The 25,284-nt window shown below is 44.6% G+C and overlaps 1 protein-coding gene across 1 annotated transcript in view; it reads left to right on the top strand.

The window, feature by feature from the left end:
• Positions 1–3,420: 3,420 nt before the first annotated feature.
• ATOH8 (atonal bHLH transcription factor 8) overlaps positions 3,421–25,284 on the top strand; it is a 28,548-nt gene continuing 6,684 nt past the window's right edge. The window contains exons 1-2 of the mRNA XM_063304584.1: positions 3,421–4,005; positions 19,922–20,113. Coding sequence (XP_063160654.1) covers positions 3,475–4,005; positions 19,922–20,113 — 723 coding nt within the window. The 5' untranslated portion in view covers positions 3,421–3,474. The remainder of the gene's footprint in view (positions 4,006–19,921; positions 20,114–25,284) is intronic.

Raw genomic sequence — 25,284 nt, 5'->3', positions numbered from 1 at the left:
AAATGAAGAGGTTCAGAAGAACTGGTTGGCTTGCAAAGGTCTAATTAGTTAGGAGAAGCAAGGTTTCAACAGAAGTCTCTCTCTCTCCAAACACTTTGCCCACATTCTCAAGATCAACAAGCTGAGAAGAATCCAGAATAACAGGAGATGCTGCTGCCAAGAATACCTCATTACAGTCTGGCCCAGTGCTGGAGTCCAAGCTGAGGTGCATCCGTTTGACATTATCCACAAAGAACCATGCAAATATTTGCAGCAAGCGCCTAACTGTTCTAGCCCCACCCCACATCTTGGCAAAGAAGAAACTGTATGAAAAACAATGTTGGCCTGCTACATTCTGCTGTGATGAGCGGTAGAAGAATGTTTTACTTGCTTCCCTCGCCACATAGAAAAGATCTCCAAATCCTCAGTCTAGTTTCACCTCCAGTGTCCTCCCTTGGTGCATTAACAATTGTCCTTTTTGCTTCATTGCTCCCAGTTCCCGATAAAACTGAGGAATTGATCTGATTTTTTAATGACAAAGAAGATATATCACAAAGTTATCATCCCACTGAGGTCATTTCTATATTCCTCAGGAAAGAGTTGGCGAACTTTTGTGAGTCGGGGGCTGAAACTCCAACCAGTCATTGGGCTGAGAAAACCTTCCTGTATTTTGTCACTTGAAGGCTTCCACTGTCATCCTTTCCTTGTTTCTGAAAGTTTTAGCCATGAATCCAGTGTCAAAAATTGGCCATTGCGCTGCTAAATTTCTGTCAAATCCCACATAGCTGAGCAAGATCAAGGGATCAAGAATCACACAGACTTCAGTATGGTATCTTTAATGGGGTTTCCAACTGAATCTTGGAAACTGCGCCCTGATTTATAGTGACTTGCTTCAAGTGGAGTTGCCTTGAATCCTTTGAAATGCTTCCATCCAGTTTTCCCGCTACCTGGTCTGAGTTTCCATTCATTAAATTAGTTACCATTGGCTCACCTTGTATCTCTTGATTCTTTAGGTCTATTCTCCCTTCTAATCCTTTCCCAGGCTCCACACAATCTCTCACCATTTCAGTGCCATCATCTTGGGATGCTTTGGGGGCCACAAATGGAGTTTTATGGGCTTCCAGGTTGCCCACTCATAAGCTCATAAACAAGATGATTCCCAGGTCCATTCAGAAAACCCGACAGGCTCACCAGAGACCCAGGGCAAGATGTTTTAACTTCCTTGTGGAAGTTCAGTGGCAGCCATTAGAAGCCTAATCAGAGTGATCTGTTGATAACCTTGGAATCACACGGTACTCCTCCACCTTCAGATCACCAACTCTCAGATCAAGAACATGCCCTGGAGTGTGATGGGGCCTGATCCTTCAGACATGTCATGCTGATCCTGACAGACAAAAGATTCAGAGCCACTTCTACCTGGGCCATTTCAGCATGGATGTTGAAGGAGAGGGTGACAAAGCCCACCCCTGAAATTGTTCCAGCTACTCCAGAAGGAAATGGTTGATATGAATTCTGACCAGTGCCAGCTCAAGAGAAATGCACTTCTAGGCCACATTGACTGGTGGCCTCACCTCCCACTAATGTGAAGATGTGCATTTTAGAATAATTTGGAAGGAGGGGCAGCCTTGGCGCCCCCTAAGCTTTGGTGCCTAGTCCAGTGCCTACGTGGCCTTAGCCTAAAACTGGCCCTGATCCTGATTTTGCCTGTGCTTGAGCACAGCAGTGAGTACCAGAAGGTCTACAACTACTTGACAGTCAAGACCAGTGTCTCTCAACCTTGGCAACTTTACGATATGTGGACTTCAACTCCCAGAATTCCCCAGCCGGCATGGTCAAGACAACTGAGCTCTGGTCAAAGAACCCCTCAACCCTGTTTTCCCATTCTCTGGACTTAGCCTGATATGAAAAAATGAAGGAATGGAAGGTGAGAAATGCTTCCCCCTTCCCACAGCCAGGTTTCTGAGGAAAACCCCAGGACACTCTTAATCCAGACACAGACTCATGGCTGGAGAATCCATCATGACTCCCCATTGTGAAGGGCAGGAGGGCAGTTATGACCAGGTGGGAATGTCCCTCCATGTTTCCGTTTGCCAGTTGCTGAAGCACTCCCCCTCTCGTCCTCTACCCAGACTCATCTTTCCAAGCCGGCATTAAAAACGTCAGAAGCAGGGCCTTCTCTGCCTTCATGCTCAGGCGAATGAGAGTTCACACTGGCACATGTGGGTCCATGAATCTCCAGGGACGCCCCTTCCCCAGCAGCGGCAGATCCAGAGAGTCAGGCAGGCACAAAGAGGCCGAGCATCCTTTCCAGAGGCCTTCAAGAAAGAACAGGTTGAGAGCAGACCCAGTGGCAACTTGCAGTTGCTTACAGGTAGTCCTCAACTTCTGACCACCAGAACTTCCATCACTAAGAGATGTGGTTGCAAAGTGACTCACGCTTGATTTTATGACCTTTTTCGGTGCGGTCGTTAAGCAAATCTGGTTTCCCACATTGACTTTGCTTGTTGGAAGCCCCCTGGGAAGGTTGCAAATGGCGATCATGTGGCCTCAGGATGCTGCAACAGTGATAAGTAGGTGCCGGTTGCCATGTGCCCCGAATTTTGATCATATGACCGTGGGGACACTACAACAGTCCTAAGTGTGAGGATCCGTTGCAAGTCACTTTTTTCAGCACTGTCATTACTTTGAATTGTTAAATGAATGGTCGCAGGTCGAGGCCTACTGGAAGATACCTCGGGCTGAGCAAGGGAGCAGGTGCCCACTGCTGTGTAAGTTTGGCTCGGAAGGAAGGAAGGAAGGAAGGAAGGAAGGAGGAAGAGGAAGGAAGGAAGGAGTGGTCTTGGCTTTCAGGTTGGCCTCATATGGTCGCAGCAGGAAGTTGCTCGGAAGAGGCATTTCCTCCAAGCTGGAGAAAAGCCCCTTCGGAGTTGCCACCTGCCAAACTGCATCAGAGATGGCAAGCGACTAGGTCCTGGGACCCCCTTGGGATCGGGCTGCGCGGCAGATTGCCCTGGCTAGGAAACTGGGGGCACGGCGGGCCTAGCTGCTCTGCAAAGTCTTCCGGCGCCTTTCGAGCCGCTCCGGCGCGCGGTCTGCAAAATCGCCGGGCTCGGCGAGGCGGCCGGCCGCCTGATCGCGCCCACAGGGGCTTCTGTGTAAACGGAGGCTAAGCAAACACAGATGGCTCGCTCGGCTGGGCTGCCCCCCCAACGCTGCCGCAGCGGCGGCGGCGGCAGGGACTTCAGCTGACAGTCTGCGCCGCCTGCCGCCACCCCCCCGCGCGCCGCTTCTGCAAATCTGGGCTCGGAAGGAAGAGCAGCAGCTGCTCCGCGAACGCGCCGCCAAAGCAGCAGCGGCGGCGGCGGCAGAGCAGCCGGCGGGGAGGCGCTGCGTCCCGGGAAAGCCTCGGCGCCGAGCGAGCCAGCCAGCCAGCCGGCCAGCCAGCCAGCCGGCCAGCCAGCGAGCGAGCGCCTCTCGGCCGGGAGGGCGCCCACCATGAAGAACTTGCAGCTGGTGGAAGCGGAGGCGCGCTGGCAGCGTTTTTGCCTCAAGGAGCTCCGCGGCATCCAGAAGCTCAAGCGCAGGAGCCGGCAGGGGCTGCGCGGCGGCGGCGGGGGGCAGCTGCCGGTCCCGGAGCACGTGCGCGCGGGAAGGCCGGGGGGCGCGCGGCCCGAAAGCCTCCCCGAGGGCGGCCGCGAGGGGCTGGCGGGGGCCGAGCTGCCGTTCCCGCCGCTGCGCTGCCGAGGGCCGCTTTTCCCCGGGCAGCAGAGCCTGCCGTCCAGGGCGGCCGCGGGGCAGCTCGCGCCGCCGCGCGCCCGGGAGAGCCCCCTGGCGCCGCCCCCCTCCCGCGCCCTTTACGGCGGCAGCCCCGAGCCCTCCGCCTCGCCCCGCAAACGGCCGGGCGAAGCGGCCGGCGCCGCCACGGAGATCAAAGCGCTGCAGCAGACCCGGCGGCTGCTGGCCAACGCCCGGGAGCGGACCCGCGTGCACACCATCAGCGCGGCCTTCGAGGCGCTCCGCAAGCAGGTAGGCGCTCCTGCCGCGGGGCGGGGAGACGGGGGCTGCGGGGCTGACCCGGGGCGCGGAGACCGTCAGCTCAGCCCGGGATGCGGAGTAGCGCACCCCGACGGGCGGCTGAGCGCGTGCCCCGGCCCTGCGCCCCGGCGGTGCTCCGGCTACTTCGCAGGCGCGGCCCCTGCCTTCAACGTCGGAGCGGCTTTCTGCGGAGAGGGCCGGGGACGAAAGTCCGGAGGGGGGGCGAGGCCCGCCGATTTTCCCGGGACGCCACCCCGGGGTGGGAAGTTTCCCGCCGCCCAAGACGCGAGTTGCCAGTTTCCCGCGGCAGCCCCCAATTGCCTGTCATTCCACCCGAATCTGGGGGTAGGTTTTGGAAGAGAGGCGTTTGAAGGGCTGGTGCCTGGCAGACGCCCCAGTCTACCGCACTGGGGATCTTTTTGACAGGTGACTTCAGACAACAGCCGCGTTTGATGCCCAGGAGTGGCGTTTTTGTTCCTCATCTGTGCATCAGGCAGGAGGGCTCCCCTTGGGGACACACACACACACACACACACACACAAGGAACATTGGACCCATTAAGACGACCATTAAACAAAGCATGGTATGCGGCTAATCGCTTGACACGAAGTGATTTGGGGTGACCCATCCCTTGCCTCCCCACACACACAGCTCCTCCCCAAGAAGTAAACTTGGATGAATCACAGGCTGTTATCTTAAAGTTCACACGGGTCTCTTGCAGGGTGTAAATTATATCTTCCTGTTAATCAAATACACTTTCCTGTCAGTTATCTGGCTTTGTGCTCCCAGCATATTTTTCCAGAGTTGCTCTGTGGGTATGTGCGTGTGAAGCAAGCTACAAAGTCAAATCCTTTGTCCAAAAATTGATCACTGTTGCACATGTCGGAATCCGTGTTTCTGTCCTGTGTAAATATGGTTATGCAAGGTATTAAGAGAACAAAAGGTTTTCTCTTTCTTTCTCCCTTTGTGGACCAAAGGTCCAGCTAGATTAGATTCCACTCTACAATACTGGTAGCACATCATTTACATGTATCTCCAAGATAAGAGCAACTGGAAGTTTGGCTTAATCCCAAGTGAATTAAATTAGGGTGGCTTTAAGACTGCCAGACAGGTCAACCACGAATCTTAAACCTTGCAAATAATTCCTAGAGGTATAATTTAGAGCAGAGAACCTGTCCTCAACCAGAAATTTGGTGACTTCAGGCCAGCTGGAGAATGCCAGACTGAAGAAAGTTGACTGAGAGGAAATAATAACAGCAACTAAGAGCAGGGGTGTTACATCTAAGCAGCGTTCACATGACATACTGAGCCACAAGCTAGCCAGCCACATTTTAATGGTTGTCCAGCCAAGGTGATTCATGTGCTACGTGAACCTAAAACACTGAAATTACTAAGGTTATCACGATACACTTAGCCATGAATATTGGCTAAATTCATTCCTAGCCTAGGATGCTGTTCTCATGGCAACGTGGTTGTTCTAAATATGGAGGGTTTGCTATTTGGGGATATTTAGTCCTGAACTACTAGAGAATTTAAATGGCAGGACACGTCTGGAACAGAGGATCATCTAAGCCAGCTTTATTCATCTCCTGTGGCCTGCACCTCCAAAATCTTCTGGCAGCAACACCGTTGATGAACTTCTAGAAGCTGAGCTTGACACATCTGGTTGGGAAGGGCTGATGTAAGCCATACCTGCACGTCTCCCAGAAATACTAGGATATAAGTAGAACCAATTAAAACTAGCCACATCATTGTGACATCATTTGTCCTTATTCAGCCATTATCTAGAGACTAAAAAGAAATTATAGCAAAATGTTATGCACAATATAAAGGGCATAGAAGTAGAGTGTGTAAACTGTTTAGTATCCTTTTTTTTTTTTTTTCGCATTTTGGGAGGACCAGGCAGTGTTAAGAAGCAAAATACCAGAACCCACCCCCCCATGGGCCTTAGCTCCACATACTTTTTCAGTGCAGATGTTCCATGATGCTCTCAAACTGTTGGATGTAATCACTGTTGGTGGTTTTTGATTGATTGATTGATTGGCCTCAAGTCGTTTTCAACTCCTAGCGACCCCATAGATAGATTCTCTCTATGATGATCTATCCCTAACCTGGTCCTACAGCCACTGTAGCTGAGTCCCTCCACCTTGCTGATGGTCATCTCTCTTCTCTTTCCTTCCACCTTTCCCAGCATTAGAGCCTTCTCCAGAGCTGGGTCTTGATCTTAACCATAATCACAACAGGGTCATCTTTTGCAACTCACTGCAGCCTGATATTACAACTTACTTCAATATACCTGCAGATAGGTAGTCATTCAGACAGCAGTCTGACCTCCTTTTGTACTTATCTGCCTTTTTAAAACATTTTTTTTAAAATCAGTGTTTGTGGATAATTGCAACTGTTCTGGCATTTTGGTGATTTCACTGAATCAAATCTATTCCCTGCGGTCTTTCCCCAGTGCAGAATGAAATAGTTGGCATTGCTGCAGAATGTCTGTTGGCTTTTTTCAGTGCTCATCCACAGGGGAAAAATGTGAAACTTTCTGTGTGGAACCAGTGTTACAAAGTTTGTTACTAGTCTCCAGAAATTTCAGCATCCATCCTCAATTTCTCTTAGGGAGCAATTGCTTTTTCTAGGAGAAAAAACCCAACACTCTGAATTTGGCCGACTTTTCTTCCCCACTTTTTCTAGCAATATGTATGGACCAAGGTAAGGTCAACGAGCCATCTACTTATATAATTTGGTATGTTACAAAGTGCGATCCCTCTTGCAACAATCTTATCGAATCTGTTTAACTTTTGTGGAAATGTATTTAGCCTGAGAAAGCGGCTTTGCCTGCAATGTTGCTTTTGGTAACCTTTAACAAGAAACAGCTCCTCAGCTTTTTATATAGCCCAATGGATAGTTACTACTGTTACTTTAAAAAAAAACACTTTCCAACTTTTTGGTGCAAATATACATCACTTGTTGATGGAATTATGAGGGCCTTTGTTAACTTTTGAAAAGGCTCTGGGAGATACCACTTTAGACCAGTGTTTTTCAAACTTGGCAACTGTAAGATGTCTGGTCTTCAACTCCAGCAGAATTCCCCAGCCGGTTGCCAAGTTTGAAAAACACTGCTTTAGGCCATGGCTAAAGATCTTATAGTTTGCTATTTACAGTTATTGTTTGATATTTCCTGTGGTATAAAAGTGCCATTTTAAGCAGGAGCAACAGGCTATATTGCAGTAGAATGACACACAGTTAGTCCTTGCTTAATGACCACAGTTGGGTCTGGAATTTTGGTTGCTAAGCGAAGTGGTCATTAAGCAAATCACCACTCATTAAGCAAACCATGTGGTCATTAAGCGAATCACACAGTTCCCCATTGATTTTGCTTGCCAGAAGCCAGCCAGGAAGGTCAGAAATAGTGATTATGTGACCACGGGATGCTGCGACAGTCATAAATGCAAACTGGTTGCTAAGCAGCCAAATTGTGACCGTGGGGATGCTGTGACGGTTATAAGTGTGAGCACCGGTTGTCAGTCAGTTTTTTTCAGCACCATTGTAAGTCTGACCTGCCACTAAATGAATGTTCATTAAGTGAGGACTACCTATATCGCAAACATTTTTCAGCGTTTTTCTCAGAGCTTCCTTGTGCTGGCTCCCCCAGTGATGAAGCTAAAGGAATGTAGCTTCCTCATTTATGAAATTAAAGTTCCCATAATATCTGGAAGTGAGAGAAATTATGATTACATTTCACTACAGATCTGTATTGTAAATTTGTTCAAAATGACAGAAAACAACTAAGCAATTGCACAAACCCTGATAGGGCATCAAAGCTCATCCAGGTCATCTGTAAATCTTCCCTCCAGCAGACCTTCCTTCCCATTCAAAGGGCCATATAGTTAGTGGATTCAGTCTGGATTTCTTCTTAATTTACATTATCTGAATTTTTGACCAGATCTTTCATAAGATTATGTCCCATGTTCTATTTCCTTGCTGTGGAGAATAGGTACCGAGGACCCACTATAAAGTAAGAGTTAAAATAGCACTCTTAATTATTATAAGTCATTTTAGCTGTTCATTGAAGAAAATTGACTTAATAACAATCTCCAGTCATTTGTTGCACAAACTGTCTTTATGGGGCCCCAGAGCTGTGGGCCTTTTAAGGTCCCCAGTAGGTCATTTTACACCAGGTGGAAGAAAGGTCTATACTGGCTCCAGTTTTATTTTTGATCTTCTGAAGACTCTCCTCCATTCTTCCATGGTCTTCCACTAATAAGGCCATCTTAAACAGCAGGGCAGCTTGACCTGAAACAGTGAAACCAATATCCTTCTTACAACCAAGAAGTTAAGGGGAAAAGGTAGTAGTCAAGTTCAGGAGGTCAGTATCCTGCCTGTCATTCTCTTCTGGCTTAAGAAGCAGGGCCATCCCTAGGAGGCAGCATGGCCAATCAACTGAAGCCCCCACCCTTTTCACGTGGGGGCTGATTGAAGTGGTGGGGTCTCACTTGCGCAGTCACAACCACCATCTTGGGCAACTTTGCAAAGAAGCAAAAGAAACCGCCTCGAGGACGGGAGGTCATTACCACTTCCGACTTAGGAAAGTTGGATGCAGTGATTAGAAGGGCGGTTCTCAAAGCACGGTCCTCAAGATCAAAACTTTTTTCATAATAACACTGAAATGTTACTTGCCTTTCCATGAGCCTGGAGTGGAGATTTCTAGGAGCTGCATGACAGGTGATGATGTCGTTGCTCTGAGGGCTTTGGAATGTGCGCTTGTGTATTCTTGTGTTTTCTATCATTTTCTCAGGCCGTAGGTTCAGGGAGTAAATCTGTGTGTTGTCAGAGATTAACTCAGTTTTAAGATTATTTATGTAAGCATGCATGTGAATCATAACCGCGTACAGGGACGTGATTTTGCTTTGCCGTAAAACAATAAGCAAAACTGTCTGCGATGATGCTTGAGCATTGAATAGACAGGCCTCCCCAAAAACATGAATACTTTGTATTGCCAGGGGTGGGCAACTTTCTGAAGGTGGGGGCTGCAACGTGCACCTTTAACCAGGTGGAGGGTAACTCATCATGTCACCAGACCAGTGGAGGCAGATTTGGGGGGACCATTGTTGAAATCTTTGAAGATGGGAATGGGGGTTCTCTGAGAATGGGGTTCTCTGCTACCCTTTCTCCCCTTTAAAAAAAACCTCTCAAAATAGCTCAGAATCATAGCGCTGAACTATAATGGCAAAATGGTGGGTTTGGGCCATACAATTCAGGAGAGTAGAGTTTTTAGAAATTGCTGCTGGTTGATACACAGTAGCTCAATGACTACTGTGTAGTCAAACTATTACACATTTTCAAGTATACCAAGAACATACCCAGAATAATATGCCCATGAGCGATATTAGCTTCTTGGGGTTTACTGGTTGTTTATGTATGGTAGGTGCCCCTGTCAAACGCCACTCCCTCTGCACTGATGATTTTACCTACCCTGATAATGAAATGTCTGCAGGAGAACCACCAAACTCGTGAACTCAACAGCTCAACCCTGAGCCACTCATAATCTCTTATTGCAATGAGAAATACTCACCTTGCATTTTCTTGTAATCACCTTGAGCACCATTCTCAACTTCAGGTGGATATTCAAGGTATCTTGATCCTGATCAAGGTATCAAGATACTCAAGGAGTCCGTATAATACAAAAAACCTAGAAAATCCCAGAAAAGCAACCTTTTTCTCTGACTGATCATTTCTAGGGCAAAGAAATTTGATCAAGCACCGTCAGACCAAATGTGTTTTTCCCCAGTGAATCTGTTTGAAAGCAACACATTCCTCTCAATAAAGCTTTCTGAAAATGGGCTAAAATCTAATTTGAGGTGGATTTATCAGATCTCAATCCATAATTTGTTTTCATTAGGGAGTTCACGTCTTTCTTCATATTTGTTGGTTAAATTTATTTTTCGACATACTCAGCCTGGCTAGAATGGCGCTGCAGAGTCTTCCAGAGCATCTGCTGAGAAAGTTTTCTTTTCCACAATAATCACAGGCTAGTCCTCATACTTAGAATTAGAGGTATTTAATGTGCGTAATGCAAACAAGACCCCTGTAACGTGTCTCCCTTTAAGTGATTTGTAACAATAGTACATCAGTCATATTAAGAAACTTTGCCAAAGCACTCCGATTACTACAATCTAAGTAATAATTTGGGTTTGTTTTTCTCTTTCATCAGTGAAGCACATGCAAAAAATGAGGAATGCAGATCCAAGTGTGTTTCTGGAATGATAGGATGCCAATTTTGGTTTTATTTTATTAGCTTTTATAGATTGCTTGAGAACCATTTGGTTTAGTTGGTTAAAGTGCTGGATTGGGCACAGGGAAACCTGAGATATAACCCTGCCTGAGGAATGGAAGCCAGCTAGGTGACGTTGGGCCAGTCCTTCCTCTCAGCCCTAAGAAGATGGCAAGGGCAAACCACTTCTTAAAACTCCATGTAGTTGCCAGGAATGAAGTCTGACCAAGGAACAATGCATGTGTGCAGGGGTATTCTCCTTCCCAAATGATCCATGTATTCGAGTTGTATACCCTTTAACTAATTAAAAAAGAAAAGACATGAGCAGATGGCAGGATCTGGCTAACCTTGTCTGGGCAAGGAAGCTAAGTAGGGTTGGACCTGATTAGTGTTTGGATGGGAGTCCATCAAGAATCTCAGTTCTGTAAGCTAGTCTGGGCAGCCAAAAAAAGTCACAGAAGGAAACACAATGGGAAGCCATTTCTGCATTTTCAGGAAAAGAATTGCATGAACCTATCCATGAAATCACCAGAAGTTGAGTTTGACTCAAAAAAGACTTGTGGGACCCAACTGGATCCAGCGTATTCCTGCCATCATTGCATGAAGAATTTGGAAAATATACTGAAATCATGGCTGTCGTGATTTTACCATAATGAATTGAGAGAATGGGCAAAGGCTTGGCAATAGTCATGAATCCCTAGTATGTGTATTATTACCCATCCACTCAGAATTATTTAATGGGGATTGAGCTTATACACTGTGTTAAAAGAGGATGAGGGTTCTGAACTACAGGATTTTCAAATACACTCTTAATTGCATGCTAAGTGATGGACCATTAAATGCTGTAGACACCTCTTTTAATACCCATGAAGGCTCCTCCTCTTCCTCTTTATTGTTGTGTTAAAAATGCTGGGCACTTTTAGTCCAAAATGGCAAATGTTTGAGTTCCTGAGGTGCAGAAAGCATCTTGTTGTATCCTTCTCTCTCAAGAATTATGGGTGGGTTCATGGCCCATGCAGTTTGACTCAGTGGCACCTAACTAACTAACCAGCTTTTATGGGCCATAAAAATATTAGCATGCTGGATGCTGAAGGACATGCTATCAAGTTGCTGACAATGTAAAAAAAAAAAAAAGGAGCTTTTAGGATTCCAGTGTTGATTATATATATTTTTTTATTTTATTTTTATTTATCAAATTTCTTCACCGCCCATCTCCCTCAAAAGAGGGACTCTAGGTGGCTTACAGTAAAGCTAAAAAAGATTAAAATACAATAAAAACAAGGTATCTTAAATATAAACATAAAATAGCATCCAAGATGGCAATATTAAAAGTTCTGATTTAAATTCATAAGTACACAGGAACCACTTTAAGGCACCAGCCACCCCCAGGATTGACTACCCCCCTTCCTGCCCCAAGCGAGATGGCAGAGCCAGGTCTTCACCTCTTCCCAGAAGGCTGGGAGAGTGGGGGCCTGCCTCACCTCTGGGGGAAGAGTGTTCCACAAGGCGGGGGCCACAGCAAAGAAGGCCCTCTTCCTGGGACCCACCCATCGACAATCCCTCATGGACAGGATCCGTACCATGCCCTGTCTGCCTGACCCAGTGGGACAGGATGACCAACACCTTGAATTGGACCTGGAAGCAGACTGGAACCCAGTGCAGCTCCTGCAGCAAAAGTATTATGTGTGCCATTCTTGGGGCATGCAAGACTGCTCACGTGGCTGCATTCTGAACCAGCTGTAGCTTCTGGATGCTCTTCAAAGGTAGCCCCATGTAGAGTGCATTGCAGTGGTCTATACAGGAGATGACTAGGGCATGAGTGACTGACTGGAGGGCCTCTTGATCCAGGAAAGGGCGTAGCTGGCACACAACACGAAATTGGACAAAGGCTCCCCTGGCCACAGCAGTCACCTGCTCTTCGAGCAGGAGCTATGAGTCCAGGAGAACCCCCAGATTCTGCACCAGGTCTGTCTGGGGCAGTGCAACCCCATCCAGAACCAAAGATGGAAAGTGTCTGGATACAGAGCAGCCCCCAACCCACAGTCACTCTGTCTCACCAGGGTTCAGCTGAAGCCTGTTGTTCCCCATCCAGACCCCCACAGCCCCCAGGCACCAAGAAAGGGCAGTCACTGCATCACTTACCTCACCCGGGATGGAGATGTACAATTGGGTATCATCGGCATACTGGTGATACCTCATCCTGTGGTGACGGATGATCTTGCCAGCAGTTTCATGTAGATGTTAAAAAGGAGCAGAGAGAGAACGGAACCCTGCGGCACCCTGAAGAGGAGGGGCTGCAGGCCGGATCTCTCGCTCCCTATCAACACTGATTGGGACCGGCCCTGGAGGAAGGAGGTGAACCAGTGCAGAACTCTGCCGCCCACCCCCAACTCCCTGAGCCGGTCCAGAAAGATACCATGATCGATGGTATCGAAAGCTGCTGAGAGGTCAAGAAGAGCAAGGATGGATGCACTGCCCCCATCCTGCTCTTGCCAGAGATCATCCATAAGTGCAACCAATGCCGTTTCCATCCCATATCCAGGCCTGAAATCCAACTGAAAGGGGTCCAGATAATCCGTTTCATCCAGAATCCTCTGGAGTTGCAACGCCACCACTTTCTCAGCCACCTTCCCAAAAAAGGGGAGGTGGGAGACTGGACGAAAATTGTCCAGCACGGTGGGGTCCAGCGATAGTTTCTTGAGGAGGGGGTGCACGAGCACCTCCTTAAAGGCAATCGGAAACACTCCCTCTCTCAAGGATGAATTCACCATCGCCTGGATCTACCCACATGTCACCTCCCAGGCTGCCTTCACCAGCCAGGAGGGGCATGGATCTAATTGACGAGTGGTGGCATTTACAGTCTGGAGGACCCTGTCCACTTCCTCGGGCCCAACAGTATCAAACTGTTCCCAGCTAACCAGGTAAGAACGCTCCCCAGGCATCTCCCCAGACCCTGCTACACGCTTGGAATCCGACTTGGAACAAATCCAAGCGATTTTATCCTGCAGATGCCCTGAAAACTCCTCTGCACGGCCCTGAAGGTGAGTTACTGGGCCCACCTTTCCCAAAAGGAATTGAGTGATCTTAAACAGGGCCTCTGGGCAGCATTCTGCAGATTCAATAAGAACGGAGAAATATTGATGTTTTGCTGCTCTTACTGCCCCAAGGTAGGCCTTGATAGCTTGATTATATATTCCTGTTGAATAAAATAAGAACAAAATGTTAGGGCTGAAGCTTGGCTGGAATGAATTGGCATGGTTGAAGTCAACAGAGAAGCTTCACTTGAGACCCTGTTATAATCCATGCAGTTGGAATCTCGTTTTGCTTGGCTTAGTTCTCCTCAACAAGTTTTGCAAAATGCAGCAGGTGGGCTCTGAACCAGTTCAAAGGACAGGGATCAAATGAAGCCGTTACTGAAATGACTGTTGGTTGGTTGCTTCTTGGCATATTTTCAGGGTTGATCTTAAACTTCAGAGGAAAGGATCAGCACATATCTTTCTGAAGTTCCACCTGTCTCTGTAGGAGCACTCAAATCTGCAGAGAATCCCCCCTGAAAATGTTCCCTAGTCAGAAGCTCATCTTTCTGGAATACAGAAGACAGCCTTCTCTACCCTGCCTTTTTCCCTGGCAAGGGAATCCATTCCCTTGGAAGTTTTATTTGTCTGCCACCTTCTCCCTAATTAGAATATCTGTGAAGACACCTCTCTTTTAACAGGCTTTGAATTTCTAATTGGTTTTAGTGTTAGTGTTAATGTTTTTGTTTTTGAAGTTGTGTTAGCCATCTTGAGTACCTCCAGAGGAGAAAAGTGGGATACATATTGAATAAATAAATAAGTCGGGGTGTATAGTCTGTAACCTCACCCATCCTGTTTGTGGCTCTGGAATCCCCTTAGATCTTGATTTAGCATCATTCAACAAAACACAATGTCTGACAGTCTCTCTCTGTGAGTGTCTCTATGGAGAATCATGAAATGCAGAATAAATATGTTAAGCTTCCTTTAGGGTTAGCATATCTATTCAATCCTTTAAAAACTCAAACCTCTAAAAGTTCAAAAAAAAATTAGGGGGACTTCCGGTCACATTTCTTCCAGTGACTGTACAATGACATTGCTACGTCCCCTTCAGTCCTCAGAGTCAACATTTGAGGAGGTGGAGGAGTAAGGACAGTGAAACATTTGTTCACCTTTTGTTAGAGAGTTGAACACTGCAAAGCTCTTGTCGGGGGAGTCCTTGGTGCTCCCTGAGCGTGGTTGCTCACAAACAACCAAGCTCAGAGAGCACCAAGGACTCCACAGTTCAACCCTGAGCTACCGATATCCTCTTCTATTGGAATCTCTTGACTTCCTGCTGTGGCAGTTACGAGTTGGTTTTGCTGCTCTTGAGAGAGATGAAGATTTGATTAACATTATTTAGGTCCCAATGAAGTAATGAAAAACCTCTGGGCACACTTATTAGTAGCTCACCTAGATGAAACCAAAACCAGAAGAATCAATGTCTAGATGGCATAAAGAGGATAATTTTGCCAGTTTGGCATGGGCAAGATTAACCTTGGATCATAATTCAATGCAAGCAGCAACAGGCATGGAATTGTGTTACTTGAAGATCTCCTGTCTCTGAAACCTGCTGTAGATGTATGGTATAGCTGGGAGCTATTCTTTTGTTACTGACTGGATTTAATTCATCTGTTCCAGTCTTCCTCCTTTTTTCTCTTCTTCAAAACACCTTAACTAACCTTCTAATTTAAACAGCAATCCAGATTTGAGCTGGAAGCTCTGGATACATTTCACAGTAATAAAACAGGAAAGGTATTCCTTTCAGTTATTTGCTTACTTACACATCTGTGTATATATATTTTTTTAAGGAGGAAGCACTAAAATGCCAGCAACGTAGCTAAGAAGTATCTTTAGGAAACAGATTAGCATTGTGAATTAATAGATCACACCACTGCCACCACCAAATAACCACTGTCTTTCATTGGTTTTCCATTAGTGCAATCCTTCAGAAACAAACATTTACCTGTGTGAATTTCAGGGATGCCTTTTGTTCTTGGAACACAGTTTCCATTTGTACCATTAGAAAAAGATGCACGTGTACCAAGTGATTGTTTCTGTTGGGTCTGAGGTTGGAAGGTGTTTGTGAAATCACGGCTGTCATACTGACTTTTTTGACACCCCCTCAACACATCTGCAATAAGGTAACCTCTTCATACCATCTAGACATTGATTCACATGGTTTTGCTTTCTTCTAAGTGAGCTACTGATAGTGTGCCTTTATTCATTGTCTCATATCTGAGCAAGCTGCATGGAAAACACTATGTTCAATAGGATGTTATAACATCCTATTGAATAATAACATCAATAGGATGTTCACAATTGCATAGCATTGAAATCAGTCCCAACAGATGAACACATCTCATGCACCCATGCACACATGGGTGCAGCAAGACTTTAAAACTGATGGAGTTTTTAAAGGTTAATAAAAGAACTCCAAGCAGCTAACAACAATCTTGCAAAGTAGAAGCGTGAACCAAAAAGAAACTTACACATTAAGCTTAATTACATTCAGAAATAAAATTCAGTCTTCACACAGTAGTTAGATGAAGAGAAAAAAAAAGGTAGCTTACATTTATTCAGTAGATCTGGATACAAGTAGCTTCATAGCAGAAAGCACTTACCTGTCACTGGTTCTTTGTAGACACTTTCTATGGAAATAGAAAGTCTGTGTATAAGCAAGATGAGAGGACAAGAGCCGCATTCTGCAGCACCTCCTGCTTGCAGGTGTGCCCAAGAGGTAATGGAGATAGTTAATCCCCAAACCCAAGAAGAAGGAGGAAGTGGAAATCAGGTTACCCACATGACATCCCACAAGCACAATAGAGATGCGTTTACTAGAAAGACCCCCTTATGCTTATGAGACAATGCTGAGTTGGTCCCTGATAATTCCAAGAAAAACAATATGAGGAGTAAGAAATTCTGTGTTCCATTTATTGTAGCCACTTAGATATAGAAAAGTATATACAGTAAGTAGTCCAATACATTTACATGAAGTGATGACTTCTGTCGGGTTTCCGGCTGAAAGTTTCCTGGCTACGATTATCAAGAACCATCAAGGGCACTTCTACGCGTCCAAGGATACATTAGTCTCCTCTCCAGACTACAGACAATGCAGATTTCCTATATGTCTATCATACCATTTGAGTAGCTGTTTTATGCATTTTCTCAGTCTAAATAATAAAGTGGTTGTAATCCCCCATGATGAAGGATCAGGCAACTTCTCTCTCATCTTAGTTTACCAAGAATTGACTCATGGGTAAACCTATTAAGCAATCATTTCAGGAATTTTAAGTATACCTCTGTGTGTAAAGGTCAGAACACAATGAATAAGATTGTAATACAGATTTAACTGCATTCACCAGTGTTTTTATACCTATAGAAAGAAGGATAGGCTACAGTGCAGTCCTATTCCTTTTCAACATAATGCTAAGACCCCAGTTTTCATTTTAGAAAAGAGCAAGTCATAGGATCATAGTGGGGGAAGGGGCTATTTAGGTCATCAAGTTCACTCCCTGGTCGGAAAAGGAAACCATTAAAGCATCCCAGTCTCTGGTTGAACATATCCATTGAAGGTATGTCACTGGTATCGCTGCTGAAATGTTCTTACTATTAAGAAGCTATTGAAAGTCTAACATAAGTTGGAATTGGTCTTCCTAACTTAAAACCAGGATTCGGTGTCCTCTACTCTTGTGAAAGAGAGAACAGGCTTTGACCTCCTTCTGTATGATATGATGAAGAGTGTCATCATATCCTCCCTTAGTCTTCTCTTCTCTCTGAGTCCAAGAATATGTTAGTCTCCTTTCCAGACTACAGACAATGCAGATTTCCTATGTCTATCATACTATTTGAGTGGCTTTCCCAGATCCTACAACCTTCATTGCCCTTCTCTGAACCTGCTGCATTTTCTCTGAGTCCTTCTTAACTTAGGAGGTGTTGAAAACTAAGCTCAAGAAAATCTGCTTAGTTTAACTTTAAGATTTATGGTCCATTTCTAAGGTTTATATCTTATCTTTCCCCTTCCCCAAATGCCACTGAAACTGGCAAACGCTAATGAAAAAAAGGATGCAGGTAGCATTATAACTAAATATAATAAATCAATTAAAGAATGAATGAATGAATGAGAGAAATAAATAAAAAGAATGTAGCCAATTAATTAGAACCAGTCTAACCAAACAGACTAACTTCGATACCTGTCAAAGCATCAAAATGTTGCCAGCTGTTTAAAATATTCTGCCTTTCAGGAATATCTGAAAGGGATAAGGTGAAGGCTCTTTCTCATTTCTGCCAAATGGGCCTTAATATGATGAGCCCAAGAGAAGCATTTCCCCCATGGATCCCAAAGCCTGGGAAGACGTTGTATTTCAAACCGCTGAGTGCCAACACAGGGTCATTGCTGGTGAAGTAATACTTCCAGGTCAAGCTCCACTCCTGATGACTTCATGATCTGTGAAGATTTTGCTAGCAGTGGTACATGAGTAGTTTACCATTGTCCTCTTCTGAGATTTTTTTTTTAACTTTCCTATCTAGCCTACAGCTCTGGGGGTCCCTGATGGTCTTCAGTCCATGTACTGCAGAGGTGCAAGCCTGTTTAGCTTCTGAGTCCAGAAAGGTCAACCAGATGCTATCACCTGCTGAGGTCAAAACATTCCAACCTCAAAATGGCTGTTCTACCCCTCTGAAATGGACCATTCCAAGTCTCTGACCTTGAAATGAACCATTCTGAGCTCAAAAGTTGGAACCATCCATTTTGAAGTTGGGCCATTTCCTGTACATTCAAAACGCCCTTTGAAATGTTTTGCAAATCTCCTTAACAACCAGCATTCTGAATTCTGTCTGGAAGTGGATTAGCAGCCAGCAGAATCATTTTAACAAAAAAAGTCATAAGGTCTGCATGATGGCCCCACTCAGGTCTGCATCATTTTGAATTACCGGATGCTTGAAACATAAAAGTGCTCCATATAAAACATGCTGGGATTTGGCTAAGGTATGTTTACTGTTATCAAAGTTGGTATCGTTACAAAGGGACACAGCAGATTAGCTTAGATGTGGAAAAGCACTCCTGGCTTTGCTGCAACCTGGATATCCAGAACTGAGTTTAGGAGGATGCTGAAATTGCAAAGCTGAATTTTCAAGGAATATGAAATCTTATCCAGTGCAAGCTGCATTCCTGTTACCTCATTTTTCAAGTTCCTCATTTTCACCCCTTTAGTCTATTAGTAATGAAGCCCATGCTGCAATGTCACCAAAACTTCCAGAAATGTGTTGTTCCAAGAGAGCATTGGTCAGTTCAGAATTAAAAAAATATAAGTATTGTGTTATCATTCTATAACATGAAGATCATTTTCATAACCTATCAGTGTGAAAATGTCATTGTTATAGAAAAAGATGTCATATTCCCTGAACATACTCAATATGTTCTTAAGGCAACTCTAATGTGTTTCTGCTTTATGTACAATATGATTTATATCAACAAAACACAGGGAAAATGTGCATTTGTGCTCTGGGTTCTCCTCCAGGAAAAAAACTTGGAGAATTCAATTAAGCATAGGCACAAGGAGTATCTAGAGAGCTGTGGCAAGATAGACAAAGTCTAATGAATGGCTTTTTGTATATTGAATTTCATTCCTCATAATAAGTGATAGTTGCCAACCATCTCTTAAGCAAGAGAACATCAAATAAATTGAGTAAGCATCATTGAAATAATCAAGAGCTTTGCTATAGTAGCTCCTGTACAGCGTTCAATAATTTCAGTGGGACATCGCCAAGAGTTTGCTTCCTCGAATTGGCTGTAGGTTGAGTCATGGCGACTGGATTTCTTTCTTTTTGGTAGAAACATTTCCCTGCTTGGGCCCAGACTGAAGAAGTTGCTTGGACAAGCAGTGAAACATTTCTACCAAAAAGAAAGAAATCCAGTCGCCATGACTCAACCTACAGAGAATTCCACCTGGTTGACTGAGAACCTTCATCGACATATTCCTTGGATTGGGTCAACTTAAGGGGAGAAGGACTTCCTGCCAAGTTGAAAAACATGCTATTCATACTCAGGGTCTATGTTTCATTACATACATTCTGAGTGTCTCCACATTTTATAAAGGACTCGTTAATAGGATTGCTTTTTGTGAAATCTCCAGGCATCAGATATGGTGGTGACTACCGATTTAGACTGATTTAAAGGGAAACTAGATAGATTTATGGAAGATAGTTTTGTCAGTGGTTACGAGCTGACTGGTTGGGTTCTTCATCCTGAATCAAAGGCAATGTGCCTAAAACAATACAGTTGCTAAGAAGGAAGGATAAACGCATGCCCTGTTTGCGAGCCCATCCAGTCCATCTAGTTGGCCCCATACAATACCAGCCGAGATAAGCTTTTGGCTTGTTCCATCAAGGCACTTCTTATGTTGCCATTTTAAGTCCCCTGACTCTCTACCGCAGGGCATTCATTATACACGATGCCCCTTTGTAACCTGGAGAACAATATGGAAAGGTACCTTACGACAGTTGGTCCATGTAACTGTAAGACTTCAGTTGCCTGTTAAGCATTGCTTTGATCATCTGACCTCATGTGCCCTACTGTCCTTTCCAGGTTCCCTGTTATTCCTATGGACAGAAGCTATCCAAATTGGCCATCCTGAGGATAGCATGTAACTATATCCTCTCCTTAGCTAGACTGGCAGACCTGGATTACAGCGCTGACCACAGTAACATGAGCTTTTCGGAATGTGTGGAGCAATGCACAAGAACCTTACAAGCTGAAGGAAGATCTAAAAAAAGGAAGGTATGTTTCAGATCAGAGGAGAAAACAGCCAGTTATAAATGAATGGGCAACTCTTTCTGTTCTTTTACTTTATAAAGATTTGCTGCTGCTGCTGCTGCTGCTGTTTCACCGTTATCAGTCTCTTATCTTTAAAGCTTTTCCCCAGTCTGTGATTTATGTTCTTCCACAGTTCCTCTACGGTCAAGCACAGATTTCTTTCCTTTTTGTTTTGAACACATTCTTTTAGGTTTGAATAACCTTGATGGAGTTATGTAGGTTTTAAGAATTAAAAACAGATCAAGAAATGCAGTCCTTCGGCTGTGGTTTGGGTTTGCTTAATTTTTCTTTCATTTTTTTTTTTAATTGGGAGGCATGGGCCAGCCAAGTACGTGTAGAATTCTGGTCGGCCTATGGTGACTTCTCAGGCTGGGGAGGGTGCAATTTTTAACTTCCTTCCATTCCCCCCGGTTGACTTGTTCACATTCCTAACAGCAGAAGTTGGTAAGGAGGAGTATTTGCCAAGCTCCCTGGACCATCAGAACATCCACTCCCAATAGCACTGCTGCTTTCACTTTACATGGGGGACCTGGGAAAACGAGAGGAGTGAGAAGGATGTTTCTGGCTCCCCCACAACATCAGAAAAGTACCACCAACTTGGCTGTGCAAATACTGAAGTGTGCTTCAAGGTCATCAGGATATTTCCTAACTAACTTAGCCTTCTTCACTGGGAGCTGTAGACGCAGCACATTTCTGAAACACGCCAGGTTGGTGTTTCAGGTTGTTACCGGGTTGGGTGAGCTGAAGTAGCTGCTTCCCTCTTGACATGGTCGTTGTGGCCTAGTAAATAATAGATTGCCACCTTCGGTCTGCAAAGATCACCCTGCAGTGCATTATCATGTTTTTCCACTTCTCAGAACTCCCCTAATATTAACTAGTGCCTGAATTTCCTATCCAATGCTGGTGCCAGTTTTTAGGAAGCAGCAAGGAAGACCATCCTGTCTTCTCCCAGCATCATAGTTGGCACATTTCACTTTCCAATCAGCTGTCTCGAGAAGCTGTTGCAGGTAGAAATCGGGCCCCCTGCCACTAGAATGGCTTACAGCTTCCCAGCGTGCCAGTGGCTTTCTTTCTAATCCAAGAACTTGGTTGGTGTAAGCCAGATTACAATATTTCATTGATGATGATGATGATGATGATGATGATGATGATGATGATGATGATGAGAATGACACAAGGGACTGTCTGTTTTCTAAAAACTAGCTGGACTGTCACTTTCACTCAGCTGGTGACTTGGCAGGGAGACCTCAAAGCAAGAAGCAACAGTGGTCTTTGCTTCTGGTGGTGGTCAAGGAGACATGAGGTATAGCTGAGGTTCACATGAATTGCTCAGCAGACTTTCCTCACACTTACTGGATGCTGATAGAAGCTGATGATTAATCTGGTGCATCAAAACTAGGACACTTCTTTATTATTCATTTCCATACTTCTTTGATCAAGGAAGATGCCTATGGCTTGTTTCTCCTCCCATTTGCAACCAGGTCATAGATTTATAGAAGGCCAAGAAAACTAGGGATGGGAGGGTGAGAGTGTTTAGACATACAGCCACTATCAAGATACTTTAATGAGACTGAAAGAATATGAAGGGATCTGGCAAGTATTTATTTTATTGATATTTTTTTTTAAATAATAATAAATTTCTCCTTTTCTTCTAGTGAGTCTAGGCAGTATGTATAAATCCTCTCCGTCCCTTTTTTTCTAATCTCCACAACAACCCTTTGAGCTAGCCACAGTAGGGAATAGGGGCTTGTAGGACATCACAACCCCATCTACTGCATTCTTTGCTTCCACCTTGAGCCAATTACCTGAAGACCTCATCAAGCCCTATTAAAGAGGAAACCAAGCATTCTGGTTGTTTTTTTCTCCTGGAAAATTTACACAGGTAAATTAGAAGACAGATTGATGCCACTGCTGTTTTATGACAAAAGGAGAAGAGTAAACTTCAAGTGAACTTCCTGTCTGCCTTCAGGACCCAGTCATGCTGGCTAATAAACCAGCTGGATTATAATGGAAGGATAGAAAGATGGCTAAATTGAGGGCCATGTCTGTCTTCATTTGATCAAGGACAAACTGTCCTTATCTTCTCCCAGCAAATAATGTTTCAGATTCCAGATGATAAAAGGGCTGAATGAAAAGTAATACCCCCATGTCCATAACATTAGTTTAATTAGGGATATTTTAATAAATAAAGCAAGAAAATAATCCTTGAAATCAGCTCTTTAGTTATCTGTGTTTACTTCTTTAAGTAATGAACACCATTAGCTTCTCATTTCGGCTGATGATGGACAAGCTTCTTAAAGCTGACATGAAAGAACACTACATTTTGTCTCTTCAGCTAGGTCCTGACAGCACTTTCCACCATTTCATTTGAATCAGATTGATTCCTTCAAATCTGGAAAAAGATGAAAGTTGCCTGGGACCAAGTCTGGATTGTATGGCAAGAGGGCTAAGACAGCGAGATCCAATTTCCACAAATGCTTCTCTGGCAGCTCATGAGGCCTAGTGTTTTCTTGTTGCAGCAAGATTATCTTCTTGTGCTTCTGAACTCTGCTTAATCATTGTTTCAAAGTTTTGAGTAGTACACTGTGGTGTTCTGAATTGATAGTTCAAAGAAATCCATGTGAATAAGACCATCTATGGCCCCAAAAACTGGAACCATGAGTTTTCCTGCCAAAGGTTTTGAATGTTCTTTTCTGCAGGTGAAGCTTTGTGATGATATTCCATGGATTGACGCTTTGTTTTGGGATCATAATGATGAGCCTATGTTTCATCAACTGTTGTGATGCTATGAAGATATTCCTCACCTTTATTCTTGTAACCTGAGAACAAGTGCTGGCAAATTTCAACTCTTGAAGCTTTCATCTGTGCCATCAGCATGTGAGGAACACATCTTGCATAAACCTTCTGATACTGAAAAATATAAATAGTGTGAGTCACATGTTCCTATGAAATTCCAGGCTTGATGACAGCTTCCCTCTGATGATCTGCTGATTGTCCTTAATCAGTTCATCCGCCTTTCTCATATGAAACTCATTAGTTGCTTTCACAGTTTGTTCACTTCTTGATCCTACAGATCAACTCTTCCAGGTTCACTGTTTTTACATTTTTTGGCCCAGTGATGCACAGTACTCACATCAGCACTCAGTACTCACCATAAACAACCTGCATTCAGTGCCAAATTTCAGTTGAAGGGATTCCTTCAGCAGTCAAAAATTAAGTCCAGCACATTGATTAAAGTGCACTGACGTGCTCAATGTAGGCTTTCTTTTCTCAAAGAAGAGAAACAAAGCAACTTCCTGCCAACTGAAGAGGAAGAACCAATGCTAAAGAACATGTCAGAGCTTCTAGCTTATCATAACTGCCATCTGCTGCTGACTTAACATTCAAGACATTACTTTTCATTCAGTCCTCATTATTAAACCAGTACTGGCACAAAAGGCATTTCTTTGCTTTCTATTCTGTACCATTGATGTCATCAGTGTTATACTCAAATCTGAAGCATTATGGGATGGATATCTCTGTGGAAGTCTGGGGGAGTTAAAAATGTTGAGATAGCTGTCATGGCTTTGTAATTGAAGCCCTGTCTCTTTTTGACATGTGGCACATAAAGAGAGGCAAGGTTTTGATTGCATAGCCCCAGTTGCCAACTTGGCTTTTTTTTTACACCCCCCACCCCCACCATGGAAGCCCCTTGATAGAGTTTATTTTCTATTGCAAGGGACATGACAGTGTTTCTGGATGGGGAGAAATCTTGAAGCCTGAATGTGCTTGTTTGAGCATAGTCTCTCCCTTATAACCCATGTGCTCCTTGGTGTTTCAGCTATATCAATCAGGGCATGATCACCTACTGGGTTTTCCTTCTGTGCTTTTGAATGATTCATTGAACCTGCCAGGCCCTCCCTGGTGCCATGGATAGTTGTCTCCCCTCCCCCCAGTCCTGTCCTTTCCTCCCCCTGTTGCAAATGAGTTTTCCCTGCCATGGTCAGTTTTTCACACTTCCCCAAAATGGCTGGCTAGAGCCTGTCCTGGCAGGCAGAGGCTCCAGATGTTATATTTTACTGCCTTGTGACTCACCTTTCATTTGCCTTTTGTGCTCAACTATCTCCTTTTTTTCCTTCTTTCATTTGTTTTTACAATAAGAAACAAAGGAAGAATGTTGCATTCTCTCCTATCCAGCTTCCTTTGCTAAAATGCTGAATTCCTTCACAGTGTGAGGGAAGCCAGAAATAGTTTAGGAACAACAATAACATCATCATCATCACCACCACCACCACTATTGCAGTCAATAAGCCTTTAAAATGAACCTATTTTTTAAAAAAGATATTTGACATTCTTAATAGGTCACCATTTAGCTACTTTGACAAGTATAATTCTCCCTGAAAAGGAAAATGTTGCATTCCTCTCCCCTTCTCATCCCTTAATAACAGGACCGTTATGAAAGCTGCCCAACATAGCTTTTATTATAATCATTTTTATTTACAGCCAAGAGACCCAAATAACTAGCCTTTATCCATGAATTAAAATTAGAACCATACTTCACCCTTAGGATCAGAGGGATCTTAGATCAAGAAATGCCTGCCCTCTGAAAAGGTATTTCTAGTTGGAATGAGGCCAACCTACATCACCTAGTAATGTGGGATAGTTGCAAATGTCCTTAGTGGAAGACAGGACAGTTCTGTTGCTTCCCTGGGTTGTGGGTAATTAAATAATCCGACTTAACCTTATGCAAAGGCTGGGCAGAGTTAGCCACACATGGCCTGGGTGTTGACAGAAGCAAGGGCACCTGTTTGTAATCTCTGCTCCTCCAGAAATTCTGGGAATACAACTTTTTCTACAGCCATGGCTGCGCTGGGTATTTGCTGCCCAGCGAGAATTCTACATCTTCTCTGTGGCCTTCCCAGTGTGATGGCGCATTCTGCCCTATCAAATTTTGAGTCTCGAGCAGGGAAGAGTTTTCCTCTGGATTCCCAGGCCCATTTGCTAATCCTGCCCGGGATTACACACACCTCACGTTTTTTGAAGCGTTCCATTAAGCGTGGCCCATGTGAACTCCAAGTAGCCAGGCCCCGCAAGCACTGGACACAAACGCCTACATGATCCTCCCAGAGCGTATCCCACAAGATGCAGATCCTTTG

This window comes from Candoia aspera, chromosome 5, assembly GCF_035149785.1.
Source record: "Candoia aspera isolate rCanAsp1 chromosome 5, rCanAsp1.hap2, whole genome shotgun sequence".
Taxonomy (NCBI): Eukaryota; Metazoa; Chordata; class Lepidosauria; order Squamata; family Boidae; genus Candoia; species Candoia aspera.
The sequence above is the reverse complement of the archived record's forward strand: the minus strand, read 5'-3'. Positions and strand labels throughout refer to the sequence as shown.